This window comes from Notamacropus eugenii, chromosome 3, assembly GCF_028372415.1.
Source record: "Notamacropus eugenii isolate mMacEug1 chromosome 3, mMacEug1.pri_v2, whole genome shotgun sequence".
Classification (NCBI taxonomy): domain Eukaryota; kingdom Metazoa; phylum Chordata; class Mammalia; order Diprotodontia; family Macropodidae; genus Notamacropus; species Notamacropus eugenii.
This window is the reverse complement of record NC_092874.1, coordinates 318,616,716-318,636,271: the sequence shown is the minus strand read 5'-3', so window position 1 is coordinate 318,636,271 and position 19,556 is coordinate 318,616,716. Positions and strand designations below refer to the sequence as shown.

General features: G+C 36.2%; 1 protein-coding gene across 6 annotated transcripts in view; it reads right to left on the bottom strand.

Moving 5' to 3' along the window:
• Window positions 1-19,556, bottom strand: part of LOC140496694 (E3 ubiquitin-protein ligase RNF38) — an 84,795-nt gene that overhangs the window by 52,876 nt on the left and 12,363 nt on the right. The window contains exons 2-3 of one of the 6 annotated variants that reach the window (XM_072596797.1): window positions 1,665-1,814; window positions 48-125 (exon numbers count right to left, since the gene is read on the bottom strand). The exons of 1 other annotated variant lie outside the window; for it this stretch is intronic. In XM_072596797.1, coding sequence (XP_072452898.1) covers window positions 48-83 — 36 coding nt within the window. In that variant the 5' untranslated portion in view covers window positions 84-125; window positions 1,665-1,814. Of the gene's footprint in view, window positions 1-47; window positions 1,622-1,664; window positions 1,815-19,556 lie in introns of those variants that run through there. 4 more of the 6 variants (XM_072596794.1, XM_072596793.1, XM_072596791.1 and 1 more) reach the window with 4 other exon arrangements.

Sequence of the window (19,556 nt, the reverse complement as noted above, 5' to 3'; positions counted from 1 at the left end):
ATGTTCATAATAAGTTTTCTTTATGTTCCTTTTCCTCTCCTCAATACCTTTTCACTGCTCAATCTTCTGCTGTCCTCCTCCATAATGTTTTTCAAGTAAGTATGTACTCTAAAGCCACTGTTGCCCTTCAGTAAATCACAAGAAATAAAAATGACTGTTAATGGACAGAATAAATACTGGTTACTGATAATGGGGGTCATTAAAATCAACTGGTCCTGAGTAGTTATATTACTAACTAGTTACAGGAAAGGCCAAATTTAAAAAAGGATAAAGAAAAGACACTGTAAAAGTACAATAGCTGCAATCTAATCTATTCAACTTAGTCATCATTTCTCAGAAGTTTAACATAAAGCAATAGCCACAATGAACATCTAAATAATCCCAGAAATTGCCTCCAGTAATATAGACTTGATCTCCCAGGAGATCAAGCTGTTCAGCATAAAGTTCTGATAATAGACCTTTATGTTACTAGTTTTCACTTGACTTTTTAAACTAGAAACTATAATACAAAATTTGAGATAATTATCCTTCACATGAGAGGTGATGACCACTAGAAAAGATTGAAATGAACAATCTAAGAGTGTTGAATTTGGAGCCAAAAGACCAAGGCTAAAAATCTTAGCTTTGCCCTAGAACTCTCTAGGTCTCAGTTTTCTCATCTATAAAGTAAGAGGGTTGGGATTGGATTACCCCTAAGGCCCCTGCCAGCTCCAAATTCATCATCCTAGAGAACAGATACAGTTTCAAAGTTATTTCTTGAAGGCATTAGTAAAAATTATAAGCCAATCTTCTCTAACTCCTGGAAATTATTCCTATATTAATTCATCCATTATTATATAAAGCAGACCCATTCCTGTGTTATGGCAAAATTATAATCAACTTCAGGTTTTTAAAGGGCATATTCTACTATAGAAATACATCCTTCAAGTAAGCATGGCCTTTGAACAAACTCTTAAAGATGTCAAGAAAGTAGCATTTAAAAATATGCCTTTGAATAATATGGTTTTCTTGGAAGCCAATCACTTAGAATTTAAGTCTAGCCAAGATTCAATTAAATATGTATTTAATATGTCTATAATTCTTAAGAATTTTTTTATTTCTAACAAAAACATTAACCTCAAAATTTCAATTTCATGAAGTTTTCATTAAGCATGTAAGCTCCAAAACAGAAATTATTTCTTTTCTTTCCAGAATCATCTAACAAACTGTGGGTACTTAGCATGCAGCTATGAGGATTAAAAAAACCCAGTACGTCTTGGAGTTGCCCCTCCCCCATACATTTTCATTTATCTTTATTTTTCTTTACCTGAGAATCACTACACTTCCTCTGGGTTACTGTCTACCTTCTTACAGGATAATTCTGCCTATCAGGTAAGTGACATGGGACAAGAAAGTAAGAAAGCAGGCCAGAAGTATTAGGTGAACAAATAAAAGCAGTTCAAGAGAAGACAATCATTCTTCAGAACAACTAGCTGAAACAGAAATATTAGAGAAATAATTTGTGAGAAGATCCATACTTACACACACATGAGAAATTAGGTAGTCAGATGGCAATCTACTATGACCTAATGATTTCCATCTTCATGTCAAGCCTTCCTGGAAATAATCTAGAATTTATCTGACTAATACCCTATAGTAGGGGAAGGGTAAACATATATAAGAACCTGGAAGAAAGCTTTGAAGTGGGCATCCTCTTGAACTGTAGTATCCTGATCACTTGGGATGAGAGGGAACAGGCTCTGAAGTCTCACCCTTTCACAAATCACCTTGTTAGGATGGCCAGGTAGAGGCGCTGAATTGGACCCGGGAGAAATCTGGGAAAAAGAGGGAGAAGAAAAGGATAGTTCATGGCTAACTGCACCAATATGGAGAATCAACCCCATGAGGGATAGTTTGGGTATTTCAAGTATTTGAAGAGTCTAAAGAGACGGGAAGAAAATCAACAATCATTTTAAAACACTAAATAAAACAAATGAGGGTGGCAAAAACTACCTCTGATCAGTGCTCTCTCTTCTGAAAATTAGAGCTTGAAAAAACCCACAATGGTATTGCTAAATTTATGTGTTCACTACTACTTCACCACAGTACTATTGTTTTTCCTTGAAAGCACTAATTCTGAAATCTTAATGGTTATATAGATGGATATGATATTAGACTCAAATATCCTTAAAGAAAACTGTATTGTTTGTCTCTTAGAAGAGAAAACCTAAGTGAACAAATTTTAATTTGTTTTACTACAGAAAACTTAAGATTAGATAACTAAAGAAATCATTAATCTTAAGTAAATTTTAAAACGGGATTTGCTTTTTTGTGACAAATTCAACAGAAGAAATATTTCTTTATTCATTAGACAAATGCTCAGAAAAATTATATTCTATGGTCATGGAAACATCCTTCTGTTCATTACAAAAGATAACATACTCATATTTGCAGTAATCATCAAGCAAAGGAAAATAACACATGATCATATGACCCCAGAAGGTAAAGGATCTAAAATATTACATATTTTAAATGTCTGATATAAATATAAATTGTTGTTAAACATGAGCAACATAAGTGAATTATTTAAAACTGCTGCTTTCTGTGGTCAAATATAGAGCTAAATAATGTTTAACTCTACCAACATTTACAAAACATCTACCAATTTAAGGAGAATGAAATTCCATCCTTTTGTGATGAAAAAGAAGGATGCCATGCAAGAATGGAACTTTTTTTAAAACTACAAGTATAGAAAGGAGTATAGAAATCAATGATGGTGACAAAATGATGCCAGGCAAATGTAAAGAAATGTATTATAGAAATACAGTTTTGTTATGAAATCAATATATAGCCATGACACATTTAAAAGAAGGAACAGGGATGGCATCAAACTACTGTCATTAGCCATTCCTACACGCTGTGTGAGATCCTATATGCACTATACTCTTTCTGTATCTTTGCCACTCATTCATCTACATAAAAATACAAATGTAAGTATTCAGCATACAATCCTCTATATCAGAGTTCTTTATAAATGCTATCAACTATGTAGCTCCTACATGCTCAGTCACACATGCTATTGGAAAGTAAACTCCATGTACAAGGAAACAGTTGGGGTCTTGGTCATTAAACCTATGAGAAGATTCAATTTATGCACATCAAACGTAATTACAGTCATGACAAGAAACACAGCTAGAGAGGCTAAGCGATTAAGAGAGACAGGCTAGTACAGAGAATAAAAAGAGCACAAAGTAAACGTGGAAATATTTTGAGAAAGAACAGTAATAAGGTACATTCTTAAAGATTAAAGGGTTAAGGGAAAGAAAAAAAGGTCCAGTTTTACAATTACCTCCCAAATTTTCTGCTAACAGACAACTCTCAATTTAAGTGGGCTATCTGTGGCAAATTTTAAATTGCAAAATGGATTCCTTCTGCCCTCTGATAAACTTTCACAGTGTTCCTCTAGGTTAAAGTTATATGAATCCAGAAAATGAAAATAAGTTTTTTAACCTAAGACTCAGTACTTAATAGATTTACAGTTTTATTAGGTATAGGTATTCCTCTCTAATAATGTATATCAAAACTCTTTGCCTTTGTATACCAGCTGGAAAAAAATTCATCTTCCAGAGGCCAACGTGGTGATGAGCCTTTCCAAGTTTAGAAAGGCTGGCTCCTAGATGACAGATATACAAAGCTGTTAGAATTAAAACCACGCCAGAGTTTATATTCTACCTGCATAGCCTTTGGGAATTGAACGTAACCTCTATAACACAATGAACAGCTGGAAGATGACTTTAGTCTTTCCAAAGACATAAACAGAAAATAAAATATTTGTGTCCATTTATAAGTAAAACTATTTTTGGATTTGAAGTACTATTTTCCTTAAATACACACATTACCTAGAGGCTGTGTAGTTTACTAGTTGAGGGTTGTGTCACAAAGAAAATAAAGGAAGAAAACAGATAAGACCTTGAGAGAATATAGATATTTATCATGTCCTTATTATGTGCCAGGCATTGTTCTAAGCACTGGTGATACAAAGAAAAAAGTTAAAACAATATCTGCCTTCAAAGGACTTACACTGTAATGGCAAGACAACATATATAATGAGAACATATAAGACAAATACACAGCAGGTGAAAGTTAACCTTGGAGGGTGAGAGGTTATACCAGTAGTTAAGAGGGTATTAGGAAAAACCTTCTGAAGGAGGTAATGCTGTAGCTAAGTCTTAAAGGAAGCCCAGGGACAACAGAGGAGAACATTTCAGATGGGAAAAGGAGTCAGTGCAAAGGCAGAGATGAGAAAGGGTCCTATCTAAAGGAGAACAAATCAAGGAAAGAGTATAGATTACATTAAACAATGAATCAAGAGAGAAATCGATTGGGGACTGAGAGGTGTGTTTTCCCTCAAAATCCAAGAGAAATATATATCTTCTATGGATGAATTTTCTATAATACATTCTATAAGAAGCCCTTGAAAACCTTTAGAATTTTTTCCTAAAATACAAGTCTCAGTCTTTCTATTTCAGGTCAGGATTTAAAAACAAACCAAAAAACCTATTTTACTTTTATTGGCTGAAGGGTCAGGGTAGGGAAGAAGAAAAAAGGAGGGAATGGAAGATAAAAGCAGTAAAGAAGAAGTATATTTGTGTGCAAACACGCATGCACGTGGGCAAAAAGGAGCTAAAATTCAGGCTGCTATGTTCCCATCTAAGACAGTATATTTTTTTTTTTTACAGGGTTTTACATTTGGAAGCAACTTTAGTAGTCTACCTCCTCCAACCATCTAGCCAATGCATGAATAAGGGAAGAAGTATGAGGGAAAGAATGAGGAAGCTGAGTAACTTTTCCAGTTTGACTTGCTATCTTAGGAAGTCTAATACACCAATATTCAAATACATACAAAAGTATTTTTTGAAGCTGAATATAAATATTTTTGAAAAAATAGTTTTCGTTATTCCGCCTACTTCAAAAATGGTATACATAGCAAAATATTAAATTAGCATTCTTTTCCTACTTGTCTAATATAAATTGTTGCCCCTTAAGATGAATACCCACAGGGAATGTTTATAATACATACAATAGTCAAACAGATCTGTGAGCTCATTGATTTCCTAGTCTCCTGGAATGATGCAGATATTGAGAAAAATGATTATTAACTAATGATTAGGGAGATTCAGAGTTCCCCCTTTTCTCCATGCTCATTTCAAAACCTCAGTCTCAGAAGGTTGAGCTTTCTCCTCTATTCAACACCAATCTTACAAGGAATCTCTAGTCTAATGTGCATTTCATTCAAGCTTAGGTGGAGACAGACCCTTTTTGTCTAAATAGTCCAAGGTTGGGAGTGGTCTAGGTATAGAGATAGTTTCTCCACCCAAAGGTGACAGGTGTCACTCTCAGCCCTTCATTGGAGTAAGCCCATTTTTGTGTAAAGTCCACTTCTCATTAATTAACCAATCAGAATTGATCGCCATTCTTCTGAACACTCCTCTTCCAAAATGGCATCAAAACTAAGAGTCGTCAGCCATGATTTTCTTTGGTCTAAGAGAGAGAAGGCCAAATCACCATTCTTTTATTAAAGTGCTGGCATTATTAATAAAATAATTAGGAAATTATGTCTTTCAAATCTTTTTAAATCACACTCACAACCCATTATATATATGCATTCTCGTGGCTCTTGTCCAGTCTCTCCCATAAATTTACTCTGGTAAATTTACTCTATGTGGTTAGGGCCACCTTTTCTTTCTCCTGACATTGCAAGGGTACCAGTGGATTATCCTTACTATTCATCCATCCATCTTCTGTTACCCTTATCAAATGACCAACTAGCCCATCTTCTCTTCCTATCAAACAATTCCTGGATGACATCATTAGTCCAATTATTTTCCTAAGTTCTTTATTGACTATATGTGGCAATCTGCTCACATTCTTCTTGAGTGTCTCCACCATTCTGTGTAATATTAACTTGAAAGACTGCTGTATGCCACATTTTACTGGTATAAAGCCAAAACAGTAGAATGCTGGTATTAAAAAGACAGATGTCTTATTTTCCTGAGAAATTTGGGGTCCTTAAAAGGAGTTTCCACAACTTTCCCAAAGTAAACAAATCCACTCTTCTTATTTTCATCTCTGGGGGTTTAATTCATGGTTAAATGTATCTCTTCCAGGAGGCTCTCCAACATTCTAGGGTTTGGTGTAATCAGCATACTGTTCCACCCACAGGGTTTCCCTGTTTAATTTGGACACAGTGCTGGATCTCCTTCACCATGGTGACAAATGCCTTTAATTAGCACAGAGTTTAAAGCTCATCTGATGTTTGAGCAGGGTTATTTCTGTTGCCATACCTCTCGAGAATTTTTGAGCGATTTGGCTATATAGATAGGAGACAGCCAGTTATAAAAGAACCTGCAGAGTTTCTTCCTAGCAAATAAAATAACTCTTTTTGTAATTAGCAAAACATATAATGGGAACTCACACTCTATCCATTTTTCAATTAATTGTGAAATGAAGATGTATTACACTGTTTAATACCATTTTCAAAAGCCAACTTGTTTCCCATACTAACACTCACATTAAGATGTCTCAATTTGTCTAACACAAAAATTTTATTTAGACAGGATAGCAGGTATATTGCTCTTCTCTTGGTGACCCTTTTTTTCCAATATTAATAAGGTTTGATATTTCCTGACACTTTTGGTACATTCTTCTTCTTAAGTTACCTTATACATCAAGCCTCTAAAAGTCCTCACCATTGTGTTATTACCAGCAAGGATGTCTTCTATACACACTTGGTCCAATAAGGCTATGTTCTGCATTGTGGTACTCTTTAGTGTCAATATTATTTTTTATATCAGAAAATCTGAAATTGTGATGATAGAGTCCAAGTAGTATGATTAAACTGCCCCCAAAACTCGGTTATAACAATGTTTACAAATCGTTTTGATGGATGTAAGGAAGATGGATTAATATGGAGAGAAACTTCAGGTAGGGAGATTAATTATAGTTATCCCTTCTACATTATGAGAGTGAGGGGTATGCCATCCCATAAGGAAAATTCCAGTAAAATTTTTCAGCCCTCCCTTCGTATCAAATAAAAGTCTGAATTATTATGGGATTAAAAGATAAAATATGTTGTCATTATACAATATTATGCATATTTTTTGCATTTCTGAATTTTTAAACTTTTTCTGTGTTGTCTGCAGTTTCTGCAAAAGTTCCCCCAAAATCCCCATTAGCTTTTTATGTCAAACTGTGATATAAAGCAATTGTGATGGGGAAAGCTGAAATGTGGAAGGGATAATTGTAGTCCAGAAAAGAGATAAATCAGTGGCTTTGTAAAAAAAAAAAGGGGGGGGAGGCATATGTAAAAGATGTTTTGGAGGCAGATTTGACAAGATTTGGCAACAACTTGCATATGATGACTTGTCTTGACAGCAAATATAGCTGACTAGAAGGATGGCAAATACTCTCAACAATAATTCTGTTGTTTTTCAGTTGTAACCCACTCTTCATGACCTTGTGAACCATAATGTCCACAGAGTTTTCTTGGCAAAGATATTGGAGTAGTTTGCCATTTCCTTCTCTAATGGGTTAAGTGATTTGCTCAGGGTCTGAAGCCAGATTTGAACTTAGGTTTTCCTGACTCCGGGGCCTGGCACTATCCACTGCCATCTGAGCTCTCTCCTTAACAATAATTGGTAAGTTCAAGTTTGGAGGGAAATGATAAGGGATTCTATTTTAGAGATGAGTTTGAAATGCTTATTGGACATCCATTATGGAAATGTCCATTGGAAAATTAGAGATGTGGGACTAGAGCTCAAAAGAGAAATGAGGGTTGGATATTTAGATCTGGTAATCATTTGCCTGGAGATAATAAATTCATTCCATGGGAAGTAATGAGATCACCAAATGAATATAGAAAGAAAAGAGGTTCCAAGTCAGAGACCTAGAATATGCCCACAACTAGTGGGCCACACATGAAGATTCAGCAAATGTGACTGAGAAGCAGTAGTCACACAGGCAGAACATAAAGAAATCAGTATTATTAAAAACTCAACGAGAGTCATATAAACAGCATTTATTAAGCAGCCATTAGGTGCAAGGCACTGTGCTAAATGCCAGAAGAGAAAACAGCAACTAAGCCTTAAATACAGCCACCATAGGATACTAGGGACATAGTGGTCCCAAGGTAGGAGGCAAGTGAGTGGCTCTGTGGATAGAGCACTGGACCTGGAGTCAGGAAGACGGAAATTCAAATGCATCCTCAGGCATTAGCTGTAGGATCCTGGGCAAATCACTTAACCTCTGACTAGAGGATAGAACAATATGAAAGAGAAGAGAAAGATATGATGATAAATGGAGTCATCTAAGGAATACATAAATCCATTTACAAGGAAAAAGGAGTTGGAACAACTAAGAAAAAAGTAGCTCTTTGTTTTTCATTAAAGAAATAAATTTATATGTGCCATCAAGCAAAAGATCATCCAGTAAAATATAGACAATGAAGGTGTTTGGTGACTCCCTGCTAAAGAGGCCTAAGATAGTTAAAAGACACCCTTTCAGAGATCTGCTGTTGTCCTAGAACATCTACCCAAGAAAGGCAAAGGACAAGCATTTATATGCTGTCTGCTATCTCATCTGATCCTCACAACGAGCCTGCAAGGTAGATGCTGTTATTAACTCCAATTTTCACAGCTGAAGAAACTGGGGGAAAGAGTTTAAGGGACTTGCCCAGAGTCACACAGCTAGCAATTGTCTGGGGCAGAATCTGAACTCAGGTCTTCCTGACTCCAGTCCCAGTGTTCTAGCAACTGTGCCACCTAGTCATCAAGATGAAAACTTCCCTAAGATTTGCCAAAAGTGATGACTGCTACTCCTAATAGATGGCAAGGACATAATTAATAGTATTAAAAGAAATTTTGAAAGCATTGCTAAGTATTATCAAGTGTCTGGGAAGAAATTGAAGATTCTAGAGCATTGGGTGGGGTGTTTTCTTCTTTGCTGCTGATTAAAGGTAAAGTTTTCAGAAGTAAAAGGCAAAACTGAGAAATGAACGTATGATGATCACATGACTAGCAAGATGGCAAATTAGTAGCTTTCTGTAAATTTCTTCAACCTGTCAACCCTAAAAGAAGGGAACTGTCAGATGTTGTATAATTGTCTCAGATATTTATTAACTATGTGACCCTAAACAAATCAATTATTTCTAGGTCTCAGTTTCCTTATTGGTAAAACAAACAGTTTGGACTTCATGACCGAAAGTACTTTTCAGCTCTACATCTATGATTCTTCTCAAAAGAAAAAGCCTCTATGAAACCCCAGTGGACAGGAATGTAAACTAACAAATATCTTAAAAACAGAAGGAAAAATAAAGCTCAATAAACAAATATTGTAATTTGAAGGAGGGCAAAGCAACTGTTCCTAATTAAAGATAAAACCTTAAAACTTCCCAGAGAGCACAGAATAATGACAAATTTGTATGGTTCAAAAGAAATAAAATTTGACAATCAAAGAAATTAGAAATGAATATAGGTCATAAATTATAGCTCTCAAAGAAGAAAACAGAACTCTTAATAAAGAATTTTAAAATATCAACAAGAATGAATCCATATTAGATCATCTCTAATAAAACAAAGTTGTGGAAAAATAACATTTCAAAATTAAATTTGACAGCAGCGAAATGAAAAGGTGCTTAGGAAGACTAGTACTGGGCGGAATGGCGGGGCTTGCGGAGTTTGTCTGAGAAAAAGTTTTGGCATTTCAGCTCATAACATAAAAAGGCATAATAGGCTCTCACCAAGGAATGTAGGATATACTTCAATGGACACTACCTGATGAAAAAGCTGATGGTATAGATTTCCATCAGATGGAGCAGGGACTTATACATCAAACATATAATAGGAATGAACTCTTGATGGAATATATTGAGAGGTGATTGTAAAACATACATTAATAAAGAAATAAGATATATTCTAATGTTTCTTTGTGATTTATTTTATAATCAAATCGTAAATATGTAATGTTTATTTCCTTAGATTTTATATTGTACTTTTAATTTTCTCAGGTATTTATCACTATAAAATACAATATGTGATCAAAACTACCTGTAAGTAATTTCACTTCAACATTAGCTAGCTATAATAAAAATATCTAACAGGTACTAGTAAAACATATATGTTTTTACAGAACTAACAGACTACAAAGAAAATGAGCAAGCCATTAACCCTCAGGGATATATGGATTTATAGATTTAAGCCTATAAATCAACGTTCAAACATTTAAAGAATAATACCTAATACCTAAATACATAACATACCAAAAAGAAAATTTATTCTCAAAAATAGAAGTGGAAAGCACTTTATCAAACTCTTTTTAAGAGACAAGTATGGTCTCAATATTCCAACAAGGGAGAAACAAAGCAGAGATCAAACTATAAATCAATCTCTCTAATGAGTAATAAATGCAGAAATATTAAACAAAATTCTAGTAAAAAGACTAAAGAAACACCCAAAAAATAATTCACTATGACCAAGCTGAAATCATACAAGATTTGCAAGTATGGATCAATATCAGAAAAATTAGCATAATTAATCATATAAATAAAAAACCCACAATTTCAAAGGAGGCAGAAAAAGCCTTAAATAGCAAAACAGTACTCATTTATGTTAAAAATCATAAGCATGGAATGGCCCTTTTTTTAAAGATTTAAATTTATTTTGGTTTCCAACATTTATTTCCACAAGATTTTTTGAGTTCCAAAATTTCTCCCCATCTCTCCCCTCCCCCACACTGCAGAGCATGCATTTTGATTACCCCCTTCCCCAAGTCTACCCTTCCTTTTATCATTCCCTCCTCTTATCCCCTTCCCCTTTACTTTCTTGAAGGGCAAGATAGATTTCTGTACCCCACTGCCTATATATTTCCCAGTTGCATGTAAAAACAATTTTTCAACATTTTTAAAACTCTGAGTTCCAAATTTTCTTTCTTCCCTACCCACCAACCCCCATCGAGAAGGAAAGCAAGTCAATATTTGTACATGTAGTTATGCAAAACATTTCCATAATATTCATGTTGTTAAAGACTAATGCTATTTCCCTCCATCCTAACCTGCCCCCCAATTATTCTATTTTCTCCTTTGACTCTGTCCTTTTACTAAAGTGTTTGCTTCTGACTACCCTCCCCCAACTTTCCCTCCCTCCTATCATCCTCTCTCTTATCCCCTTCCCCTCTACTTTCCTGCAGGGTAAGATACCCAAATGAGTCATTGTATATCATTCCCTCCTTAAGCCAAATTCGATGAGAGTAAGGTTCACTCATTTATTCCATCTTCCCCCCTCTTCCCCTCCATTGTGAAACCTTTTTCTTGCCTCTTATGTGAGATAATTTACTCCATTCTATCTCTTCCTTTCTCCTTCTCCTAATATATTCCCTGCTCATCCCTTAATTTTATTTTTTAGATATCATCCTTTCATATTTAACTCACTTTGTGCCATCTATCTATATATCTATGTATCTATCTATCTCCTCCAACTACCCTAACACTCAGGTCTCATCCGTTACAAATAGCACCTTTCCATGTAGGAATATAAACAGTTCAACTTCAGTAAGTCTCTTATGATTTCTCTTTTCTGTTTGCCTTTTCATGCTTCTCTTGAGTTTTATATTTGAAAGTCAAATTTTCCATTCAGCTCTGGTCTTCGCATCAAGAATGCTTGAAAGTCGCCTATTTCACTGAAATATCATTTTTTCCCCTGAAGGATTACACTCCGTTTTGCTGGGTAGGTGATTCTTGGTTTTAATCCTAGTTCCCTTGACTTTTGGAATATCATATAACAAGCCCTTCGATCCCTTAGTGTAGAAGCTGCTGGATCTTGTGTTATTCTGATTGTATTTCCACAATACTCAAATTGTTTCTTTCTGGCTGCTTGCAATATTTTCTCTTTGACCTGGGAACTCTGGAATTTGGCTGCAGTATTCCTAGGAGTTTTCCTTTTGAGATCTCTTTCAGAAGGTGGAAACTTCAGAAGATGGATTCTTTCAATATATATTTTACACTCTGGTTCTAGAATATCAGGGCAGTTTTCCTTGATAATTTCATGAAAGATGATGTCTACAATCTTTTTTTTTTTTGATCATGGCTTTCAGATAGTCCAATAATTTTTAAATTATCTCTCATGGATCTATTTTCCAGGTCAGTGGGCTTTCCCAATGAGATATTTTACATTGTCTTCAATTTTTTCATTCTTTTGGTTCTGTTTTATAATTTCTTATTAGCTTCCATTTGCTCCATTCTAATTTTGAAGGAATATTTTCTTCAGTGACCATTTGGACCTCCTTTTCCATTTGGCCAATTCTGCTTTTTAAGGCATTCTTCTCCTCATTGGCTTTTTGGACGCCTTTTGCCATCTGGATTAGGTTTGGTTTTTTTTTCTCATTTTTAACACAGTTCATAACACATGAAACAATTCCAACTTTTGGTCAGATGTTACTTCTTTTAAAGTATTTACAATATAGACCACAAACGGATTTTTTTTTTTAATATTAACCAACTAAGACACAAATAATAACTATATATGCTAACTTCACAAGCCCTTGACCTAACTGTCTACACACTATTACTAAGAATTAAAGGACCCTAACTTACTGTTGTTGGTCTAAAGTCCTAAGCCTAATAGCTTAATTTTAGACTTAACCTTGGATGTTTCCCTACCAAGAATCTATAATTTAACGGATCTGGTATTAAGCTTACAAACCTTTTGGCTACAGGAAATTGCCACTAAGAGTAGGGACACTGTAGGGAAACACTATCTCCCCAACTTCATGTCAGTTCCAGGCAGGAGTACATTGTCCACTTGCATTCAGTCAGGCTTAAAGTCTGCCAGGTGTCAGTGGGTAAATTGAGTTGGGAGAATCCTACCTCAGTTGAGGCTGAACAGCCACTCTCTCCCACCCTTCCCATGAGATCATCTTTTGCAGTTCATACCAGCATCTCACAGGCTTACTGGCATCATGGACTGAAGGCTCAGACCTTCTTTCTTGCTATCCACACTGGGAGTTAAACTCAGAAGAACAGTCAGCTAATAGTCCCATAGAATCTTAAAATAGCAAGTTCCAATAACCAGGTTTCAGATATGACTACAATTTCACATTGGCTAAGGAACATCTTTTGAGGCAAGTCTTAAGTGGCTTACAAGCCTTTCTATACAAGTTCTAGTTTCTGATTAAATAACAATCATAAAATCAAATTTACCACTAAAACCTTAACTTTTCCATCAATGCCAAATTTTACCTGAGGTTACCTGCCTCTAGGAAACTTAGACTAAAATTCTTTTCCCCAAACTAAAGATGTCTCTGATTGAGTCTCAGTAATTAATTCAGTCAATTGTTTTAATACTAATTGCTTTTACATCACTTTGTAACGTGTCCAATTTTTCTCCCCATCTCTCCCTTCCCCCCACGCCATAACACCTTGCATTCTGCTTACCCCTTCCCTCAATGTATCCTCCCTTCCATCACACCCCACCCTTTCCTTATCCCCATCTTCTCTCTTTTCTTGTAGGGCAAGATAAATTTCTATACCCCATTACCTGTGTTTCTTATTTCCCAGGTATATGCAATAATAATTTTCAACATTCATTTCTAATATTTTGAATTGCTACTTCTCTCCCTCCCTTCCTATCCATCCCCACTGAGAAGGCAAGCAATTCAATACAGACTAAATATGTGTCATTTTGCAAATTATTATTTCCATAATAATCATGTTGTGTAATACTAACTATATTACCCTCTATCCTACTCTATCCCTTTATTTTTTTATTCCGTCATTTGACCTTGTTCCTTCCCAAAAGTGTTTATTTCTAGTTACTCCCTTCTCCCATTTGCCCTCCCTGCTATCATTCCTTTCATCCCATTTATTTCCTACTCCCCTACTTCCCTGTAGTGTAAGATAGGTTTTCATACCAAATTTGGTGAGCATGCTATTCCCTCCTTAATCCATATGTGGAGAGAGTAGCTTCACTTTTCCCCTCTCCTCTTCTCCCTTTTCTCCTCCATTGAAAAAGATTTTTCTTATCTTTTTTATGACTTATAGCCTGCCCCATTCCATTTCTCCCTTTCTCCTCCCAATATTGTCCTCTCTCACCCCTTAATTTGATTTTTTTATGGATATCATCTCTTCTGATTCAACTCAAACTGTACTCTGTGTGTGTGTATACAATCCCTCCACTTACCCAAATACTGAGAAAAGTCTCAATTCAGCTTTAGAAAGTCTTTTATGATTTCTCTTTCCTGTTTACCTTGCCATGCTTCTCTTGATTCTTGTGTTTGAAAGTCAAATTTTCTCTTCAGTTCTGGTCTTTTCATCATGAATGCTTTAAAGTCCTCTATAACACTGAATGACCATTTATTCCCTTGAAGTATTATACTCAGTTTTGCTGGGTAGGTGATTTTTGATTTTAATCCCAGTTGCTTTGACTTCTGGAATATCTTATTCCAAGCCCTTCAATCCCTTAATGTTGAAGCTGCCAGATCCTGATTGTATTTGCACAATACCTGAATTGTTTCTTTCTAGCTGCTTGCAGTATTTTCTCCTTGACATGGGAACACTGAAACTTGGCCACAACATTCCTAGGAGTTTCTCTTTTCGGGTCTCCTTCAGGAGGTGATCAGTGGATTTTTTCAATATTTATTTTGTCTTCTAGTTCTAGAACATCTAGTTTTCCTTGATAATTTCCTGGAAGATAACATCTACGCTTTTTAAAATCAGGCTTTCATGTAGTCCCATAATTTTTAAATTGTCTCTCCTGGATCTATTTTCCAGGTCAGTTGTTTTTCCAATGAGATGTTCCACATTATCTTCTATTTTTTTAAAGTTTTAGTTTTGTTTTTTTAACTGCTTGGTTCATCACATAGTCTTTCATTTACCTGAACTCAATTATCTCTTTCAAAGAACTATTTTGTTCAATGAACCTTTGAACCTTCTCCATTTGGCTAATTCTGCTTTTTAAAGCCTCCTTCTCCTCAATGGCTTTTTGAACCTCGTTTTCCAATTGAGTTAGCCTGTTTTTAAAGATGTTACTTTCCGCAGTGTTTTTTTGGTTCTCCTTTAGCAAGCGGCTAACTCACTTTTCAAGCTCTTCTATTGCCTGAGCCCAATTTTAGTTCTCTTTGGAGGCCCTGGAGGCAGGAGCCTTGACTCCCTGTGACAGCATGCCATATTCTTCCTCATCCTAAAGGATGGGAGGAGACACCTGTTCACCAAGAAAGTAACCATCTATGGTCTTATTTTTTTTTCCCTTTTTTGGGCATTTTCCCAGCCAGTTAATTGACTTCTGAACCCTTTGTCAAGAGGATGGTCCTACTGCCCCTCCTCTCCCTAGTATAGTGTTCAAGGCTGAGATTCGCCTCAGCTACTGGCTTCCCTGGGCTTTGGGTGGGGATGGGGCCATCACTCAGGGCTGAGGTTTAGATCAGTTCCTCCCTAAAGTCAGAGGCTTTAAGCTAAGCTGCCTGGACAGTGGGCCTAGGTTGCTTCCTGGCCACCACAGCTGCCTGCAGTCTAGGGCTAGTGCTAGAGGAACCCCGTTTCCCTCTCGCCCAGCTGGGAAAGCCCTCCCACAAAGACCTTTGGAGTTTTCTTTGTAGCTTGTGGGTTGAGGTATCTGGGACCCTCTCTGCTGGGAACTCTGCCCTGGAGGTCTGTTCAGGTCCTGTTCCTCCCCATGCCGCGTGGCCAGGGCTGGGCTCCACTCTGTTCAGCGTCCCCTGAGACAAGACTTTTCCTGTCGGCCTTTTAGGTTACCTTTGGCTTGAAACCTCTCTGGCTCTGTTGTTTTGTCACTTTGGCTGCTCTAGAATTTATTGAGAGTCATTTTTTACAGGTATTTTGTGGGCTGCGGGGGGAGTGCTAGAGTATATGTGTCTTTCTACTCCACCATCTTGGCTCCACCTCATATTAGTTTATTTTTTAAGGTGTTATTTTCTTCGGTATTTTTTGGGTCTTCCTTAGCAAGCTGTCGATTTGATTTTCCTGATTTTCTTGCACCAGTCTCATTTCTCTTACTAATTTTTCCTCTACTTCTCTTACTTGACTTTCAAAATCCTTTTTGAGCTCCTCCATGGCCTTTGACCAATTCATATTCCTCTTGGAGGCTTTTGATATAGGAGCTTTGACTTTGTTGTCTTCTCAACTATGTTTTGATCTTCTCTGTCACCTAAGTAAGAGTCTATAGTCTTAGTTCTTTCATGATGTTTACTCATCTTCCCAGTCAAACACTTGGCTTTCTAACTCTTTGTCAATGGGGGACGAGGTTAGGGTGGATGCACTGTCCCAAGCTTCAGGGATTTTGTATCAGCCACTTGATCCTCCAGCCTGTGGGCCCAGAGCTCCAGAAGCAGCCTCTGCTGCTGCTGCCCTGGGGCTATGGTCAGACCATCCAGACCCCATGCTCCTCTTTCACCCAGGTCCCACATTTTTCCACTGACCTATTTTGGTGTTTGTGGGTTGAGAAGTCTAGAAACCATAATAACTGCCAATGATTCAGTCCCTGAATGCCTGCTCCAGTCACTCTGTGATGGTGCAGCCCATACCAGACTATGTTCTACTCCTTGCTCGGTGTGAAAGACCCTTCCTGTCAACTTTTCAGGTTGCCTTGGGCTGGGTTTTTTTTCCATTTTTGTGGGGTCTATAGCTCTAAAATTTGTTTAGAGTCATTTTTTACAGGTATTTAGAGGGCTTTGGAGGAGAACTCAGGGGAGTCCCTGCTTTTACTCCACCATCTTGGCTTCCCCAGAAAGGTCCTTCTTTAATGTGATCAAAAATGTACATTGAAAAACCTAGCATTGTTTGCAACAGAGAAACAGTAGACTTTCCAGTACAAAGAGAGTTTACAGAAGGTGAGAATGCCCTCTTCACCATTATTATGTAACTTAGTTCTAGAAAGGCTAGCTATTACAATTAAAGAATGAATACCAGCAGGCATATCCCTTTTACGCTGATGACATGACGGTGTCTACAAAACCTCAGAACTCCTCTCAGTTTCTTAGCAAAGAAAATTGTTTTTATCTAAGGAAAGAAACGAATAAACATAAGTAACTTCAGCAAGGTATCAGGACACGAAATCCACAGAAATCAAAGCACTGCTATTCAGTACAAACAAAAGAAAAGGTAGCTGTGTTGTAGCTCCAGAGCTGGCCCTGAAGTCAGGTTGGCATGTATTCACATCCCATCTTGACACACACTATGCGTGTGTCGCTTGACATCCAGGGTGAGCTAATTAACTTTTTGGTGTTCCAGGAAACTTTCAAACTATAAATTAGAGACATTTGCCAATTGGAGGAAGTTTCCTTACCAGACAGAAACTTCCTACAATGATGGAAAAATATATCTGAATAAAAAACAAGATAACAATAAAACAGGAAAAAATTATAAGAGAAATTTCATCCAAATGACTATGAAATACATGACATATCTGTAAGTTAAACTCAAGACATAATAAGATTTATATAAATGCAACTAGAAAAAACTCCACAGAAATAAAGGGCTACAAATAATTAAAGTCATTTATTTGCTGTCCATGGTTGAGCTGTATCACTATAATAAAAATAATGCTACCTAATATAATAGATTAAGTACTATAACCAAATTACCCGGATGCTTTTTGTAACTAGTTAGATGAAACGATTCATTTGAAAAGACCAAAGGTTTAGAAATGAGAAAATGCATGAATTAAGGGAGCATAGCATTATTAGACATACTATTAATTTTTTTGGCTATTCACCAACCATCCTTTTAATAACCCATATAGTATGTTTGCTATTCCTCCAGCTGTTTTTTTAATTAAATTTTTTTTAATCCACTGAAAAATTATTCTCTTTCTCTAACCCCTTCTTCCCATTAAGACCAAAACTAAACCAAACAAATTCCTTCATAAGCCATCCTCCTCCTCTCCTCCCACCAAAATGTCTCAATTTGAAATATGAATTCATTAGCTCTCTGTCAGGAGGTGGGCAGCATGTTTCACCACAAGTCCTGTGAAATCATGGCTGGTCACTGAGCTGATCAGTTTTAAAATCTTTTGAAGTTTGCTTTACAATAACATTACTGTACAAAATGCCTTCCTGATTATGCTCACTTTATTCTGCCTAAGTTCATACAAGTCTTCCCAGATTTCTCTGAAACCAATCTCTCCTTCCTCACTTTCTTATAGCCCAACAGTATTCGATCATATGAACTAATTCAGTCATTCCCCAAGTCATAGGCATTCTCTCAGCTTCTAATCTTTCACCATCACACAAAGATCGATTTTGCATATAGGTTATTTTCCTCTTCATCTCTTTGGAGTCAAAGGGTACAGTTTAATACCTTTTGGGACATACTTCTCAATTGTTTTCCACAAATGATAAATATTGGAGATGTGGTAAAACTGGGTGGAGTTATGAACTTATCCAACCCTTCTGATCCAACCCTTCTGGAGAGCAATTTGGAACTAGGCCCAAATGACAAATCAAACTCCGCATACGCTTTGCTCCATCAATAACACTACTAGGTATGTATCCCAAAGAGATAATAAAAAAATGGAAAAGGACCTACATGTACAAAAATATTCAGAGCAGCCCTTTTCATGGTGGCAAAATATTGGAAACTGAGGGGGTGCCCATCGAATGGCTGAACAAATTATGGCTTTTGAATGTAATGGAATACTTCTGTGCTGTAAAAAATGATGAGCAGGATACTCTCAGAAAAACCTGGAAACTTAACATGAACTGCAAACTGAAGTGAGCAGAACCAGGAGAATATTGTACATGGTAATAGCAACACTGTGTTCTCAACTATGGATAACTCTATTTTTGTGTTTTTTCCTTCTGTTGTGTTCCTTCTTCACATAAAATAGACATGTATTACATGATAGCACATATAAAACCTATATCAAATTGCTTAGTCTTAGGGAGAAATAGGAAAAAATTGGAATTTAGAACTCAAAATTTGATTTAAAAAAGAATATTAAAAACTGTATTTACATGTGATTGGAAAAATAAAATACTATTTAAAAGAAAGAAAAATTGCTTTCCAGAATGGCTGGACCAGTTTATATCTCCATCAACAATGCAGTAATATATCTGTTTTTACACAGTCCGTTCACCATTTACAATTTTCCTATTTTTTCATTTTGCCAATCTGATGGGCATGAGGTAGAACTGGAATTGTTTTAATTTGCACTTCTGTATTAGGGATTTAGATTATTTTTTTAATATGAATCTAGGCTGAAGTTCTTCCTCTGAAGTCCCTATTCATATCCTTGGACTATTTACCTGGAGAATGATTCATTCTAATAAAGTTGAATCAGCTCCCTATATATCTTAGAAATAGGACCTTTATTGAAGAACCTTGTTGCAAACATATGTTTCTCTATTTACAAGCTTCTCTTCTAATTTTAGCTGCATTGGTTTTATTTGTGCAAAAATTACATACAATCAAATGTGTCCACTTTACCTACTGTGATAGCCATTACTTCTTGTTTGGTCATGAACTCTTCCTCTAGTCAAAAATCTTGACAGGTAGCTTTTTCTTTGTTGTTTTA